This window comes from Macrobrachium nipponense, chromosome 32, assembly GCF_015104395.2.
Source record: "Macrobrachium nipponense isolate FS-2020 chromosome 32, ASM1510439v2, whole genome shotgun sequence".
Lineage (NCBI taxonomy): Eukaryota > Metazoa > Arthropoda > Malacostraca > Decapoda > Palaemonidae > Macrobrachium > Macrobrachium nipponense.
Genome location: NC_061094.1, coordinates 28,623,058 through 28,640,897, shown reverse-complemented (window position 1 = coordinate 28,640,897; position 17,840 = coordinate 28,623,058). Strand labels below are relative to the sequence as shown.

Genomic DNA, 17,840 nt, shown 5'->3' with positions numbered 1-17,840 from the left:
AAATCTCTATGACCAGCACTAGTTGATGGCCTTACTGGCGGAGCAATAAGGCACATCCCAGAGAATGTTGGCGAGGCTCTGAAAGGTGGCAGCACGCGAGAGCCAAAGCAGAGGAACCCTGGGGGAGGCCAGAGAGTAATGGGGGGCCTGAAGGGGGGGGGCCTGAAGGGGGGGGATGAGCCTCCAAGAAATGCGACAACAGTCCATCCAAGGAAGGTGAACCCTGTAGCCCAAGCGACGCCGAAACAGCCGCCATCTTGGATGATTCCGAAAAACTAAGGAATAAGATGGTGTAGCCTCCTCCCTCTTGGGAAGAGAATTGGAAACCGAGGGAGAGAGGGCTACATTAAACAACATCACCCTGTGGCACTCCCGATGCTTCCATCAACGAATCAATGGAAGAAAAGGAAGGGGACACAGGAACACTACAACTAGCCACAGGGAGAGCAATCGTGGGATAGGGAGCAGACGAATCGTTCAGACGAGGCGAAGAAAACCCCTCCCAAGAAGGAAGAGTAAAAAATCTGCGATGTTCCCTCTTCTTATAAAACACCCTCCACTGCGACTTAGGCCAGGAACGACATTCCAGGCAAGGATTCGTAATAGTACAATAATTGGCTCTGCACCTACTGCATGTCGTATATGGATCCGTAGACGCTAGAAACCTTGACCACGGAAAACTATGAATGCCCAGGCACATGCGTTGACGAGGCCGTGAAGAGTCGGAGGAATCCATAATAAACCGAAACTATCACACACAACACACTAAAGGAAAGAACAAAGGCACAAAACAGCTATCACCTCATACATACAGGAGTTGCCAGATCTCACAGATTCCTTGCTTTACAATCTTTGTGTTAACCGGTTACCAGCTGGCGCTTGGAAAGTTATCCTATTGTTAAGACAGAAGGTTTGTTCCTCATATGAACAAATAACCCATTTGCTTAGGAACATTTGACCCCATAAAGCTAGTACTAAACACAGTGGAGCAGTGATTCATCTACACTGTTTCACTGTTTGGTACTCTACTCATCAGTTAGCTGCACTATGAACCTGGTGACCCGAGAAAACTGTCAACTGAAATTGGCAAGTTATATGATTCCCACTTTCTTCAATTACTTGAAGGAAAAAGGCTGGAACAGAACAATAATTTCACTAATGAACAGTAAGATAATGGTTAGAATATGTTGAAATGGTGATCCTCCTTTGAAGAAACAAGCCAGCAATTCTTGAAATAACTGTCAAAAGTACTGTACTTAACAAGTGATTGACAGGTATCTGAGGGGCCAAGTCTTCTATTAGACAAAACCTGTTGAGTCCAGTGATATCTGAACACAACCAAGGTGGATATGTGAGTGATGGGGTGGTGACACAACAATATCTATGCCAATGAAAATTACTCAAAAGATATACAGTGGGGCCTTGCTTAGTCGCGGATCAGCAATCACGGATTCAGTTAATCATGGGTTTTTCCTTGGACTACTTCTCAGTCTATATCGCTGGTATGAATCACAGCATCGCGGGGTTGTCCGTGGTAGGCTAAGCCTCGTCCAGTTCCGATAACCAGCAAATGCATGAATAGATTCACATTATGATATTAACTGACAATAAAGGTAATAAAACCATTCTCACCTTATATATTATTGGCATACCTTCATAATATATAGCCTATTCATGGAATAATTCCACATCATTGACATCAACTTGTAGTTGAGCGGCCAGCAGAAATGTAAACATTGAGTTACACTTCACAGCACCTTTGTCATTCTTAACCTTTTAGAAATGTTAATAGTAGTAGTGTAATTACAGTAGTAATAACATTTAGGAAAACATAAATTTTCAATTCGAACTTCATTATTGTTTTGGTATAACGTAATCAACTTCTCTGAACACTGCAGTCATACAAACGATAATTGTCATAGATTATCGTATTATTGTTTGCGATTGGCGACGAAGCATGAACGTAATAAAACTTTTTACCTTATATATTATTGTCATATATTCATAATAAAACGCACATCTAATGTATATTGGCATATCTTCATAATAAAAAGCCTCTTCAAGGAATAATTCCTTGAGGAATGCATTTTTCAAGACAAAAATACACTTTACATGTTTACAGAATGCAATGATTACTTTATTTTGATGTGATTACATTAATATTACAGTATGGTACTCTAAGCAGTCCAGTAACTATCTTTTTATCATAAATGTATATTCATTCACGAAAAAAATATGTACGACCACCGTGACATCACCGTTCTACAAACTACAGATGACTTTTTATGTAAGTATCCTCTGTCATAAATCACTTTACTTACTTTTTTGGTGGAGCTCAAATACTACGTATATTCTGGAAAATTAACGAAATCGCGAATTTTATCATAGAGCAAGATTCACTAATTACTGTTTTCTTCTTCTTTTCATGACTAAATGCATTTTTAGGATAAACTCATTTACAAATTTTCAAATACTACGAAACTGTGCTTCAATACAACTTTTATAGTTGACTCAATGATTATCACATATTATAACAGAATACAAGAGAATATCTTATCACTATCCATGTTTCATTTCTTATCACCATAAAAATATTTAAAATACAAATTTCATTATGTTAGTCTCGAGCTAAGATAGTCAACAGTACTCTCGTCCTCAGCTGCTCTCTAAGCTATTCAAGTACTGTCGTCTAAGCTGCTCTCTCAAGCTATTCAAGTTACTGTCTCGTCCTAAGCTGCTCTCTCTCTCTCTCTCTCTCTCTCTCTCTCTCTCTCTCTCTCATATTACTGTATCATAATATCATAAACTATTATGTACAAAGTTAATAATAATAATTCCATTAATAAATTAGTTTCTTTTAGCAACTAAATTGTTTTCCAAAATAATTCTTTCGGTAATAAACGTCCATCAGCTGATTCTAAACGTAAACAAAAGACAAAAATAGATTTCTGGGCTCAGCTCGTGTCGGCCTATGAAAGTATCCTTAATATCATTCTTCTAGGTAAAATTAGCCTAAAATTACCAGAGAAAAAAAAAAACAAAATTAAGAAAATGTCAGTAAAACTGACTCGCTACTCTAAAAAGAAGTGTCGGTAGATATCGGGGCGAGTGTGGAACACTACCACGAGACAAACACCAATTAGAACTTCCTATCAGAATCCCCCCAAGAGAGAGCTGATACCAACGGGCGATGCAGCCTCTACTACTACTACTAGAGGACGCCACGGACAGCAGCGCCCCTAGCGGACATCCTTAATTTTTAGCGCTAGCGTCAAGACGCAGATTTTACTTGTGCTGTGCTATCTCAGGATTTATCCCTTTTATCTACGATGGAACGCTCTGCAATTGCCACGGCTAAGTTAAGTAACTCATAAGTAATGTTTTACCACATTTTATCTTCCGGGGGTACCAGTATTTTCCTTTTAATAGGTCATATACGGTTCCCCGGTTGTCTCGTGGCGGCCATGCTGCCTCGTAAGAATTCCCGGTCCTCCATACTGGGACTTCTTATACTTATGGGCTTACTTTATCACGTTCATTGTTTTACATCGAGTTTAGTAGTTTAGCCCTCCTACCATTCTCTTAGCTTGGTATTTAGGGCTATTATTATTTTATTCTGGCCCAGCATCCCGGCTCTTGCTCTACATCAGCTATCGCTGGCTCCGAGTAGGATTCTGTTTCTTGGAACAGTCTGCCTCCTCCTGGGCTTCTTTCTCTTTTACTAAAAGTGTCTCTTCCACCTTTTTCGATGTATATATTATTTTATTTAGGGTGTTAGGCTAGCCTAGGTGCTTGTTCCTTGTATTGGTACAGCTTGGTTCACGTGGCCCTCTCACGGTTGTGTTGCTCGCGGCCTAGGCCACTTGCGGTCACGTGTTCCATAGCACCTTACCCTGCCCCTACCCTCCCTTTCTGGTATAGGGAGGAGCTGGGGGACCCCTTGGTTGTCATGACAACCTCAGTCGCCTTCTCTCATCCTCTCGGAGGTGACCAGGGGTTGGTTCCTCCCAGCAGGGGGTATAGGGCGACCACTCATGACCGGTACCCGGGTCCCCATGCGGGTAGTTGGTGAGGCGGGGAGGAGTAGGCCATCCCTCCCTCCATTCTCATGCTCCCGCCGTGTTTCGCCGAGACCTTCCTCCCCCCCCTCCCAGTTGCTCAGCCACCTCCCTTTGCTATACGAAAGGAGCCTTCCGTCGCAGCCGGGGCACCTTTGGTTATAGGTTACTGGCTCCGCTAGCGGGCGGGGTGGGCACTACGAGTGGTCGGTTGCTTGCCTACTATATCCTTATATCTCTCCCCCGCGCTACCCGGAAGGGAGCTTACTCCTTACCTACGCACTCTTCTAGTAGACGGGCGGAGAGAGGTTGTTTTATTATTGTTATTTTAAGGATATACCCTAATTGTACAATATTTTACAATGAATTGTGTATTATTATTATTATTTTATCGACCATCCCCGCCATTTTCCGTCGTGGTTTCCATTACCACCACTCCTGGTTGGTTGTCTTTTGTGCCTCCGCCATCAGCGGAGCCATAGCCTAGATACCAACCTGGTTACCACACGTATTTTGGCGGGGCTCTGGTTTAATCTAACTTTATCGCTCCCGGCACCAGCGGATATGTTAGACTGTAAGTGTTTACTTGGTACTCATGTACTTTTCCACTTACAGGCTACCAACTGCCAGGTACCCAGCGTGTAACGGCGACGCTGTTCGACCCCTGTGGACATGATGAGTGTAGGTCTCACGCCCCCTGTGCCCACGTCGTTCAACGAGACGATCGTCTGGCACCCTGAAGCCTGCGCCATCTGCTACGACCTGGTCGGTCAGCTGGGAGATGGGGTAAGTCCATTATAGGCTTACTTATCATTTTACTAACAACTTCTAGTCGTAAGTTTGTTAACCCCGTTCCACCATTGGCAGCTAATCTCACCTTTCTTTCAGGCTACCGGTGTGAGGGAAGTCGCCCTCGCCACTCGAAAGCGTGGGGGGTGGCGGCTTCGGGAAGAACGCCGCCAAGGGCCAGCCCTACATTTTGGACAGGAAGCTGGCCGTCCAGATCTTTCCCGCGGCAAGTCGACGGGGTTTTACGTTGACCCCTTGTCCGCTGCCCCGCTGATAGCCTCCATCAGCAAGACCTCCAGCAATCATTTGGGGTCGTTAAGCCTCCCAGGAGTCGGTCCCGGACGTCGCTGCCTGGACCTTAACCTTGAACCTATGGCGGTAGGGGGGGATGATTTGTTGGTTGAGGTAGGTGTGTCGAGCGCCCAAGTCTTTCCTTGGGTGCTCCTGGATCTTCTCCTGTCCCCTCTTCTTCCGCTTCATTCCAAGGCTTTGCGGGATCTGAGATCCCTATTCGCTCTCCCGCTCTCTCTGTACCTCCTAAGGAGAAGGGAAAGAGAGAACCGAAGACTCTAGCCAAAGACGACTTCAGGAAGTGTCTTCGTCTTCTTCGGCTAAGAAGTCGTCGACTTCCTATGCCGATGCGGTGAAGGCAAAGCCGAGCTCTTCTCAATCAAAGAGCTCCAGAAGCAAGGCTTCGAAGGAGAAGGCTCGCGCTCCCGCCGAGTCACTGCCTTCTCCCGCCTCCACCGCTTCCACTCCGGCTACGCCGGTAGGGGTGGCAGGCACTAGCACCTTTGATCCCTCTGCTTTCTCAGCAGGGGTGATGGAACAGGTGGGCGTGCTGGTAGGCTCGCAAATCTCCGCACTGGGGACACGGTTCGAGCAGATGTTTGCGCAGTTGTCAAGCAGCCTGTCTCAATCTGGACAATCAATCCAGGATCTCTCTAACAGAATGAGAGAAAATGAGGACCGAGTAGCTGGGGGCTAGCTCAAGGTTCCCCCCCTCCCCCAGTCTCCCCAGCATCGAAGCACGGGGATTCTTCAAAAACTCCCCGCCATATGACTCCTTGCCAGCTTTCTCTATGGAGAACCCATGGAGAGTAGCTGCTACGCTCCGTTCAAAGATGGAATGATCTCTACTCGGAGTGTGGAACTCGAAGGATTGAGGACTTCGAGTTTTTACCCTCCGGGTCTTATGACGCAGCCTTTCATCGGAATATGCTAGGCTGACGCCAACGGCTCTGACGAGGGAAGACAAGATCTCTAAGGAGTCGGTCCTATATAGTAGAGATCACGCTCAGCGGGAATGGGTTCACTGCCTTGAGGACTGGGAGTGTACGAACACTAAACTCCAGGCCTACAAGAGTCCCTTCACTATTTTCGCGACGGAAGAGGAGGTTTCTCTTCCGTTCGCCACGAAATTAGTGGAGAAGTCCCTTCAGGCAGTCCTCAAGGATGAGCCCATCCCACAGTTGAGGGAGGCGGAGTCTACTTCTCCGCTCTTCCCGGCCTTCGGAGAATTGTGGGAGAACTTGCCAGCTACGTTCACGCTTGGTAAGCTCAAACCGGACTGCGCCATGGACCAGTTCGGCGAGAAACTACCTAGGCTGCCGGATTCCCTAATCCAGGCAGAGTTTGATGCGCGAACTAGGTTTGGCAGGTCCCTCAATTCCCTCATAATCACGGAAATGGCTGCCCTCTCTTACGCTACGGAAACCGCTGTTCAAGATCCTGGCGAAATCTCAGTTTCAGACGGTTCTAACGGACGCTTTTGACTTCTTCCAGGCTAGGAGGAACTGCCGGAAGCATGTCTTAACAAGAATGCACCATCAGGCATGAGCCTAATAGACTCTTGGCCGCTAGCATGTGGGGAGCGGATCTCTTCCCAGAGTCCGTGGTGAACGAGGTACACCACGAAGCTGCTAGACTCAACCAGAGCCTTAGAGCTAGGTGGGGTATTTCCTCAAAGAGGAAACAGGAATCCGTTCCCACTGTGGCAAGAAACCGAAGAAGGCTGGTAAGAGGTTCCAGCCATATAAAAAAGTCCAGCAACAGCAGCAATTTGTGCAGGCGGGTCCCGGTTACCCAACAGGGACAACCTGCCAGCTCAAAGCAGAACCAGCCTATCCTCCTGTTGCCCCCGCAATCTCAGCCATCCACTTCCACGCTATCTCACCGGCCTTCAACCCTGCATATGAGGCTCAAGGCTACACTCAGCCGAGAGGTATTGGGCTTTTTTTTAGAGCGGAGGAGCGAAGGAGGTTACTTTCGTCAGCGTGGCGCAGGAAGGGGTACGAGGAGCAGGCAGTTCAGAGGAGGGCGTGGTGGCCAACCCGCCCATCAACAATGAGGCTCCCCAGGTAGGAGGGAGGCTGTTCCTCTTCCGCCACAGGTGGGGGTTCAGCAATTGGGCACAGAGCATAGTGTCCAAAGGATTAGGCTGGAGTTGGATCAAAGATCCTCCTCCAATCAAATCATTTCATCAGGTGCGTCAAAGGAATTGACAGATTTACGCGGAAGAACTCCTTTAGAAAGGAGCTATTGCGAGAGTCAAACATCTAAAATTTCAAGGTCGCTTATTCAGCGTGCCAAAGAAAGGCTCAACAAAAAGAAGGGTAATCTTAGACTTGTCAACGCTAAAAACTCTTTCATTCGCTGCGACAAGTTCAAGATGCTTACCCTCTCGCAAGTAAGGACCTTACTTCCGCGTGGAGCCGTCACATGCTCCATCGATCTTACAGACGCATACTATCATATCCCTATAGCCAGGCACTTCCGCCCATTCCTAGGATTCAGGCTAGGAAATCAAACATTCTCATTCAAAGTGATGCCCTTCGGTCTGAATGTAGCCCCCAGGGTATTCACAAAGATAGCAGAAGTGGTTGTACAACAATTGAGAGCTCAGGGAATCATGGTAGCAGCATACCTCGACGATTGGTTGATCTGGGCACCAACAGTCGAGGAATGTCTCAAAGCCACCAAAAAGGTAGTTCACTTTCTGGAACATCTGGGGTTCCAGATAAACAAAACGAAATCCAGACTTACTCCGGAATCTCGTTTTCAGTGGCTAGGAATCCAATGGGATTTGTCTTCCCACAATCTGTCAATTCCAGTGGTCAAACGGAAGGAAATAGCAAAATCTGTCAGGCAATTTCTCAAATGCAAACAAACGTCAAGAAGAAACCAGGAGAGAATCCTAGGGTCTCTTCAGTTTGCTTCGGTAACAGATATCCTTCTGAAAGCAAGGCTGAAAGATATAAATCGAATTTGGCGGAAAAATCAAAAGCAAACTCCAAATATCGAGACAAGTTGTCAGTAATTCCACAGATCCTCCGCAACCAACTACGGCCTTGGTCAAAAGTAAAAGAACTTAGCCAAGAAAGTACCCCTTCAATATCCCCTCCCAGTGTTAACCATTCACAGACGGATGCATCCCTGTCCGGGTGGGGGGAATACTCTCAGTTCAAACAGGTTCAGGGGACTTGGTCAGTTCAATTTCGCCAGCTCCACATAAACGTGTTGGAAGCAATGGCAGTATTTCTTACTCTGAAGAGACTGCTTCCCCCGAAGAAGTCTCATCTAAGGCTAGTTTTGGACAGTGCAGTGGTAGTTCATTGCATCAACAGAGGAGGGTCCAAATCCAAGCATGTGAATCATGTCATGATAGCCATCTTTGCATTAGCAAACAAACACAAATGGCATCTGTCTGCCACTCACCTGGCAGGAGTAAGGAATGTGATAGCAGACTTCCCTGTCCCGGTCAGTTCCTCTGGAATCAGAGTGGTCTCTGGATATCAGAGTAGGGTCTCTGGGACGTCGGGTCATTCCACCGTGGGTAAGCCGGAGAGTCCCAGTCTCCAAGTGGATCTCTTCGCCTCACAAGCGAACCACAAGCTCCCTTGCTATGTGGCCCCCAACCTGGACCCTCTGGCTTATGCCACGGACGCCCTGTCGTTGGATTGGAATCAGTGGAGGAGAATTTATGTTTTTCCTCCAGTGAATCTTCTCTTGAAAGTCCTAAACAAACTAAGGTCTTTCAAAGGGATAGTAGCTCTGATTGCACCGGACTGGCCCAAGAGCAACTGGTATCCTCTTCTTCTGGAATTGGGTCTCCGACCTCAACGGATCCCCAATCCCAAGCTATCACAATCAGTACAAATGAGGACTGTGTTCGCTTCCTCAGGAACTCTCCAGACCCTAACTTTATGGACTTCATGAAGTTTGCAGCTAATAAAGATGCTGACATTGATCCACAGAATATTCTCTTCCTAGAATCAGATAAGAGAGAGTCAACCATTAGACAATATGACTCAGCTGTTAAAAAATTAGCATCTTTCTTGAGAGAATCGAACACTACAACCATGACAGTTAATTTGGCTATATCCTTTTTCAGATCCTTATTTGAAAAAGGTTTAGCAGCTAGCACGATTACCACTCATAAATCGGCTTTGAAGAAAATCTTTCAAGTAGGTTTTCAGATAGATCTGACTGAATCTTATTTCACATCTATCCCTAAAGCCTGTGCTAGACTTAGACCTTCTCAGAGGCCTACTACAGTTTCATGGTTCTTAAATGATGTCCTCAAAAACTAGCTTCAGATACTGACAACTCATCTTGTACATTCATAATGCTCCTGAGGAAGACATTATTCTTATTAAGCCTAGCCTCAGGAGCTAGAATTTCAGAACTGTCGGCTCTATCCAGGGATGCGGGTCATGTGGAATTCCTCCCATCAGGAGAAGTTCTACTTGCTCCGGATCGTAGCTTTTTAGCCAAAAATGAGGATCCTCTTGCAAGGTGGGCTCCTTGGAAGGTTATCCCACTTCCACAGGATCCTTCTCTCTGCCCAGTATCAACTCTTAGAGCCTTTCTATCTCGTACTTCTTCTAGATCCTCAGGTGCTCTCTTCATGAGAGAAAAAGGTGGTACTTTATCAGTAAAAGGCATTAGACAGCAAATCCTTTACTTCATTAAACAAGCCAACCCTGAGTCATTCCCAAAAGCACATGATATCAGGGGAGTAGCCACCTCAATTAATTATTTTCAACATATGAACTTTGAGGATCTTAGAAAGTATACTGGATGGAAATCCCCGACAGTCTTTAAACGGCATTATTTAAAGTCCTTGGAATCTTTAAAGTTTTCAGCAGTAGCAGCAGGAAACATAGTTTCCCTGATACTGTATAGTAGTTGTAGTATAGATCCAGGTCTCCTTTCTACCTACATCAGCCAACATGCCTCACCCTATCGCCAGGCTACTCAAACATCATAGCCTTAGCCGTTGAATCATATAGTGGATTGTCCCTTATTTTTTTGCTAGGGACATCCACACTTGTACTGATAATGTACTTCAGTGTACCTACCCTTATTTTTATGCTAGGGTAGGACACAATATGTTTGATATATTCACCATTTTTGTATTTATGATGAACTTCAGTGTACCTACCCTTATTTTTATGCTAGGGTAGGACACAATATGTTTTGTATATATTTTGCAATATTTGTATTAATGATGGATTTCAGTGTACCTACCCTTATTTTTATGCTAGGGTAGGACACATGAGTTTGTATATTTTGTAATTTTGTTAAGTAAAATCCCCTTTTTTGTCTTTATATTACATGCAGCTCTGTAATTTACTGTAATTACCATTTAAGTACTTTAAGATTACTAACGTTCTATTATTTTACTGTTTAGTATAAGTTAGTTTAAGTGCTTAATTTGTATGCTGTAATTGATTTACTTATATTATATCCATCATTTTACACTGTTTTTCATTGTTCCTTTTTCCCATCTTGTCTGTTTCTCTGGTACTCTTTCATAGGCCGACACGAGCTGAGCCCAGAAAAGGGATTTTGACGAAGGAAAAATCTATTTCTGGGTGATTGGCTCGTGTCGCCCTATGAAACCCCCCTTTATGGTTTGTTTCCCCACCCCCCCTTGCAGGACAAGATGTATTTAGCTGTTTTAATTAAGGATGTCCGGTAGGGGCGCTGCTGTCCGTGGCGTCCTGTAGTAGTAGTAGTAGAGGCTGCATCGCCCGTTGGTATCAGCTCTCTCTTGGGGGGATTCTGATAGGAAGTTCTAATTGGTGTTTGTCTCGTGGTAGTGTTCCACACTCGCCCCTATATCATACCGACACTTCTTTTTAGAGCTGTGAGCGAGGTTCAGTTTTACTGACATTTTCTTAATTTTGTTTTTCTCTGGTAATTTTAGGCTAATTTACCTAGAAAGAATGATATTAAGGATACTTTCATAGGGCGACACGAGCCAATCACCCAGAAATAGATTTTTCCTTCGTCAAAATCCCTTTTTTATTGCTGTATTTTGCTCTTTATACATTATTATAATAATTGGGTGCTGTAATTATTACAGTAAATCATGTTTTTTTTTATCATAAACATATTCATTCATGAAATAGATATACTATGTACTTTTAGTTTGGTGCAGCAGCCAAATCATGAAAATAGAAAGGAATTGTTAGGTAATTATACTTTTGTTTGCTGATCTGATGAAGGGGAAATTGAAGATAGGAAAGAATAACTTTGAAACTGTCTTGAATTTAGTTTAAGGTGATAGTTGAAGACATATTTGGTGCTTGAACTAAAGTAGGCAGTTATAAACATTAAAATAGTGGTCTTGGGTGGGTTAATTATGAAAGTAGGCAGTTTAAAGCAATTTTTAGGGGAGGTACCAGGATAACATGGGTATTTACTTATCACGGGGGGTTCTGGGCCCTATCCCTTGCAATTAACGAGGCCCTACTGTACTTCTATTGTTTTTAAATTTACTAAATTTCATTGTAACAGGTTATATATATTTCACATTCACTACAACCTTACCTTTTTCCAATGAAGTAATGTTTCCACATTTAGATGTATCACTCAGAGCAGTGTTTTCCCCTGTTGTTGTCACTTTGTCTTTTGCTTGATTTTCAGCACTACTAATACCAGACTTTCCACTTGACTTTTCATCTGTAGTACTTTTTCCTCCACCTCCTGCTGTAATTTTCATTCTAATCAGATTCAGTCAAATAGCACACAACTTAAAAATACATATACTATAACCACTGTTATTCAATTAATAATAAAGCAAATATAATTACCATTCTTTGGATAATAAAGCAAATATAATTACCATTCTTTGGCTAAGTTAAAAATTCAATTAAAATATTTTTTGAACAATAAATTAACTTCCAAAACTTGATAACTGAAAATGCTTCACATTTCCTACAAATAAATTCCCCCAAAATTGTCAGATGAATACAAATAAAGTTGCAGCCTATATGGTACCCTAGGTATTTGCACTTCTGTGTTTTATTGTTTTATTGGCTTTCACAAGGTAAGGCAACTCAATTATAGCTCCAAAGAACTAAAATATAATCAAACAAAATTAGTACCTCAATGTTTCGGTTTTACTATCTTTAAGCAATCTGTGTTACTCTACAGAATTTTAACAACTAAGTTATCATATCAGGTAGTATCAGTGTTTTAATAGCTTATTCCTGGAATTAGTTTACATGTTGCTCCTGAGAATTAAAGTAAAATTTTAACAAATTTGTATTTTTAATAACTAACAAACCTGAGGTCTCAACGTTAGGTAAATCTCCTCGCACCAGCTGGAAACCAGTAAAGTTAACAAAACTGGGTATGCAAGGGACTAATAGCATCTGTATTTGATCACGAGTTATGTGGGACCTCCCATGTCCAATTTAGCAACTCGTGATCACGCCAGTTATTCTTCCAACCCAGGTTTGTTAGTTAAGAAAAATACAAATTGATTAAAAATTTGTCATTTGTTCACATACGAAACAAACCTTCGGTCTTAACATTAGGATAGACTTACTTTCACTTGGTGGGAGGTAAGTAATCTTAACTAACTGGAGGTCTGACACCTTTGGTCAATTTCCCTAATAAGAGAATTCTCAGAAAACTGACCTCCATTTCAGAACCTAACATATATATGAATATCTTAGATTCAGACTTCTGGGTTTCTATACAATGTCATAATTCATTGCATCTATGGAAGTAAAGAGGCTATCTGCTCTAATAACAAACCAACGTATCTAATTATGTAGGTTGATTATCATTCCTCTCTCCCCTTGCTAGAGAGACAGAGGAAAGTCTCATACCTCATTTGGGGTCACTAAGTATAAAAAGAAAATAGTTTGAAAACTCCAGCAGCAGGAGCAAAGTTTGACACAATCCCCATTTTTAAGAACAGTGAAACTAGCCTCATCTTCAAAGTTATGGTAAGCCATCATTGATCCTTGCAATAAATAAAAAATTAAAAAATAATTTAGGAAAAGAACAACTCCTATCTAACTTATCCATGGAAGCAAACCTATCCAATTAATATTATAATAAATTAGCTCGATGAAGCTTCATGATCCAAGTTATCTTCAAATTTTGAAAAATGCTCTGGGATGGTCCAGAACCACAAGGACTTGAAAGGTAAAGGGATCCATATCTGTGTATTTTATGTGAACCATACACAAAGGAAAAAATAAATCACTGGACACGAAGTAAAAATGGACTATTAACACAGTAACTTGTTTTATGAATCGAAACAAAAATCTCTTACAAATCACCTACCAACATTAATATAAATAGTTCAGAAAGACCAATGACTTTTTGGCTTTAAAACTCTTTTCAAGCGTGGTTGCTTTCTGCCGTTTGATTCATTTATAATATCAAAACATTTGCCATTAATCAGACCATAAAGCACTTACTCTTTTCATGTTGATCACCATCCTTCTTTGCTTCATCACCATCATTAATCTGGTTCTCTTTTCTAGGCATTTCTGATCCCTTTTCTTCAAGACCTACAGAGGACACACTATCTGCTTTGTTATCTTCATGCTGGACTTCATTATTGGTACTATTAGCAGATTGCACAGTTCCACCACTTTTAGATTCCTTATTACATCCTTTGATAAAGAAAAAAACATGTTGAGAGAGAGAGAGAGAGAGAGAGAGATGAGAGAGAGAGAGAGAGAGAGAGAGAGAGAGAGAGAGAGAGAGAGAGAGAGAGAATGTTAACAAACTAGTTCTCAATGAGTGATGCAGCACACAGAGGGAGAAAGATACAAAGGTTCAAAGGTTCAGAAAACTAATACTGAGAGAGAGAGAGACCTTACAGACCTTACCTTACAGACCTTACATCTTGTTCGGGTTGCCCCAGGTCCCTCAGTGTGAGGCACCTCTAATGTCTACCAGAGAGTTGCTAGTACATCTTCCGGTATATTTTGCCATCTTCCAATCTTGGATGGTCTGGGATGCAGTTTAGATATTGTCGAGCTTATTCTTAAACACATCTACGCTCACTCCTGATATTCCTCAGATGAGCTGGCAACGCATTGAATAGACGCTGCAATTATCGATGCTGGTGCGTAGTGGATTAATGTCCTGTGTGCTTTCCTTATTTTTCCTGGTATAGTTTTGGGCACTATTAATCTACCTCTGCTTGCTCTTTCTGATATTTTTAGTTCCATGATATTTTCTGCTATTCCTTCTATCTGTTTCCATGCCTGAATTATCATGTAGCGTTCTCTCTCCTCTAGACTATATAATTTTAAGAATTGTAGTCTTTCCCAGTAGTCAAGGTCTTTAACTTCTTCTATTCTAGCTGTAAAGGACCTTTGTACACTCTCTATTTGTGCAATATCCTTTTGATAGTGTGGGTACCATATCATATTGCAATATTCAAGTGGACTACGAACATATGTTTTATAAAGCATAATCATGTGTTCAGCTTTTCTTGTTTTGAAGTGCCGTAACAACATTCCCATTTTTGCTTTACATTTTGCCAACAGAGTTGCTATTTGATCATTGCATAACATGTTCCTATTCATCATCACACCAAGGTCTTTAACTGCTTCCTTATTTGTGATTGTCTCATTATTAGGTCCCTTATATGCATATAGCTTTCTTTCTCTGTCTCCATAATTATTGATTCAAATTTATCAGAGTTAAATACCATCCTATTTACCTCTGCCCAATCATATACTTTGTTAAGGTCTCTTTGTAGAGCGTTCCTATCTTCATCACAAGGAAAATAATTTCTCTACTTATTCTTGTGTCATCTGCGAAACTACTCACTACCGAATCCTTAACATTATTGTCTATGTCTTCAATCATAATAACAAACAGTATTGCAGCTAACACCGTACCTTGCGGCACACCGGATATTACCTTGGCTTCATCGATTTCTCGTCGTTTTGCAATAACTATCTGTTTTTTCTGTTGTGTAAAAATTCTTTTAACCATCTTCCTACTTTATCCACGATATTGTGTTTTCTAATTTTCTTCGCTAATATATTATGGTCTACTTTATCAAAAGCTTTTGCAAAGTCTAAATAAACCACATCTGTTTCATTTCCGCTTTTCATATTTTTGAATATGTTCTCACGGTGGACTAACAGTTGGGTTTGTGTACTTTTTCCGGGTACGAAACCATGTTGTCCTTTATTAAACAAATTATTTTTTATTAAATGTTTCATAATATTTTTCTTCATTACCCTTTCATACACTTTCATAATATGTGATGTTAAGACTCACAGGCCTATAATTACTTGCCTCTAGTCTTGATCCACTTTTGAAAGTAGAGGTAATATATGCTAATTTGTGCTCATCATAAATCTTGCCTGTATCTACACTTTGTCTTAATAATATTGCAAGTGGCTTTGCGATAGAATGAACTACTTTTCTTTAACAAAATAGGCAAAGGTGAATTGACATCAGGCCCTGCAGCAGCTCCATTTTTAATTTCATTAATAGCCTGCACAATATCAGCTTCATTAATATCTATGTCAGCTAAATATTCACTATTTTCATCCCTTACTTCTATATCATTATCTTCATTATCTATTCTAGGGGTGAATTCTCTCTTATAGTCGTTTTCTCCAGTATTTGCAACATTTCCTTTTTTCATTCGTTAATCTCCCTTCAATTCTTAGGGGACTATTCTATTCTTCTTTTATTCATCTTCTTCGCATATGAGTATAATAGTTTGGGATTTTGCTTGATATTTAATAGGGTTTTTTCTTCCAAGTCCCGTTTTTCATTTTCTTTTGATTGTATAATCTTTTGTTCTCCATTTTCTATCTTACTTTTTAGTTCTATAAAACTTTCCATTTCATTTGTTTTGTTTTTTTTTTTTTTGCTAGGACCTTTTTTTCCACTTTGCTGATTTTCTGGAACAAGATCCTTCTGTCTCTTGGTATGCATGACTGATGTTTACTTTTCTTCTTCGGTATATATTTATCCACTATTTTCTCTAATATTTTATATAATATCTCCGTATTTACCTTTATGTCATCCACTTACGAAAAATATTATCACAATCTTTGTTTAATTCTTCATTTATTTCTGACCATTTTATATTTTTACTGTAGAAGTTGTATTTTCCATATCCTTCCCACTTTTTCATTTCTTGCTTATCTCTGTTTTCACTTGCTTTGGAATGGACTGTTAATTCGTTATGACATTATGGTCTGAAATACTCGCATTATAAACTATTATTTCTTTAACATAATTCATCTCGTTCACAAATACTAGGTCTAAAGTATTTTCCTTTCTTGTTGGCAGGTGATTTATTTGTTGAATGTTGTATTCTAGTAGCATATCTAATACTTTTCGCTTTTCGAATTGCCTCTTATCTTCTGCACTACTATTACTCTCTTTTTTATATGTATAAGTACATCCACAATCTCCTATTCGTTCTTTCCAGTCTACGAAAGGAAAGTTGAAGTCTCCAGATAGGAGAATAGTCCAGTCCTTGTGATTTCTACATATATCATCCAATTTTTCTATTATTAAGTCAAACTCTTTAGTATTAGGAGGTCTATAATTACTATGTTTCATTAATTTTTCAGATTCAAATTCTACCGCTATTAGTTCACATTCTGAGTTACTATATTTCTCATATATTTTTCCTTGTTTTTTGTCTTTCCCATATATTGAGAGAGAGAGAGAGAGAGAGAGAGAGAGAGAGAGAGAGAGAGAGAGAGAGAGAGAGAGAGAGAGAGAGAGAGAGAGAGAGAGGTTCAGAAAACCAGTGCTCAATGAATGAGGCAGCATGGCTGAACATTCCAATTCACTGGATTGCTGATAGTAAGCTTCTCATTTAAATATTGACCCTTCATTTATCTTTAGTTCAGCAGCAACTTGGTAAATTTTCAGGAAGTTCAGCAGAAACAAAATGAACCATAAGCCATGGAGTCTACAAATTTGCTCCTTCTTTCAAAGTTAATTAAGTGCTGGTCATAGTCACATCTCAACTTTCAGTTCATGTTACCTCGGACAATGGTTAATACAGCACCTCAAACAAATTGCTTGAATCTTTGGCACAGTGCACCACACATCACACTGTTCTTCCAATGACTTTGGGAAAACTGTGAACTTGAAACACTACAATCAAAAATATTTTTTCCACACTACAACTATTAATGAAATACTATGACTGTATGATCACAGAGTCCTGTGTAATCATCTTTCATTAAGGACAGTAATATCATTGTCTATAGAAATAATCTCATTGGCTTTCAATTCTAGAGCATTTAAAATTGGCCCTTGACTACTCAATTAACTCCCTAAAAGATAAAAGAAAAACTAAAATTCTTTGAAACTGAAAACAAAATGAAGTACAAACACTAGAAATCTACTTAGTGGTCTTTACTATTTGTATTATAAAAAAATTCCATAATACATCTTACCAGCTTTTAATATCAAACCTCACATATTTCACAAAATAGGGATACTAAAGCAAAAGCAACACTTCTACATTACAGTAAACTCTGCACTTCAAAGAGAAAAAATGTGTTACCTGATGATGCAGATGCCTTCTCCAATTCTCGCCGACGGCTGAAAAAGTTTGCCATAAAAGCTCCTATGTCACCTGACAACTTCTTCTCACCTAAAAATATTTAAACTGTGAGTTACCAAGTTTTAAAAAACTGCATGTTGCTGTACAATGTCAACATGAAAATAACCTGC

General features: G+C 40.9%; 1 protein-coding gene across 3 annotated transcripts in view; it reads right to left on the bottom strand.

Annotated features, from left to right (window-relative positions):
• Nucleotides 1-17,840, bottom strand: part of LOC135207292 (uncharacterized) — a 404,100-nt gene that overhangs the window by 325,944 nt on the left and 60,316 nt on the right. The window contains exons 4-6 of one of the 3 annotated variants that reach the window (XM_064238964.1): nucleotides 17,671-17,760; nucleotides 13,577-13,774; nucleotides 11,688-11,846 (exon numbers count right to left, since the gene is read on the bottom strand). In XM_064238964.1, coding sequence (XP_064095034.1) covers nucleotides 11,688-11,846; nucleotides 13,577-13,774; nucleotides 17,671-17,760 — 447 coding nt within the window. The remainder of the gene's footprint in view (nucleotides 1-11,687; nucleotides 11,847-13,576; nucleotides 13,775-17,670; nucleotides 17,761-17,840) is intronic. The other 2 variants (XM_064238965.1, XM_064238966.1) reach the window with 2 other exon arrangements.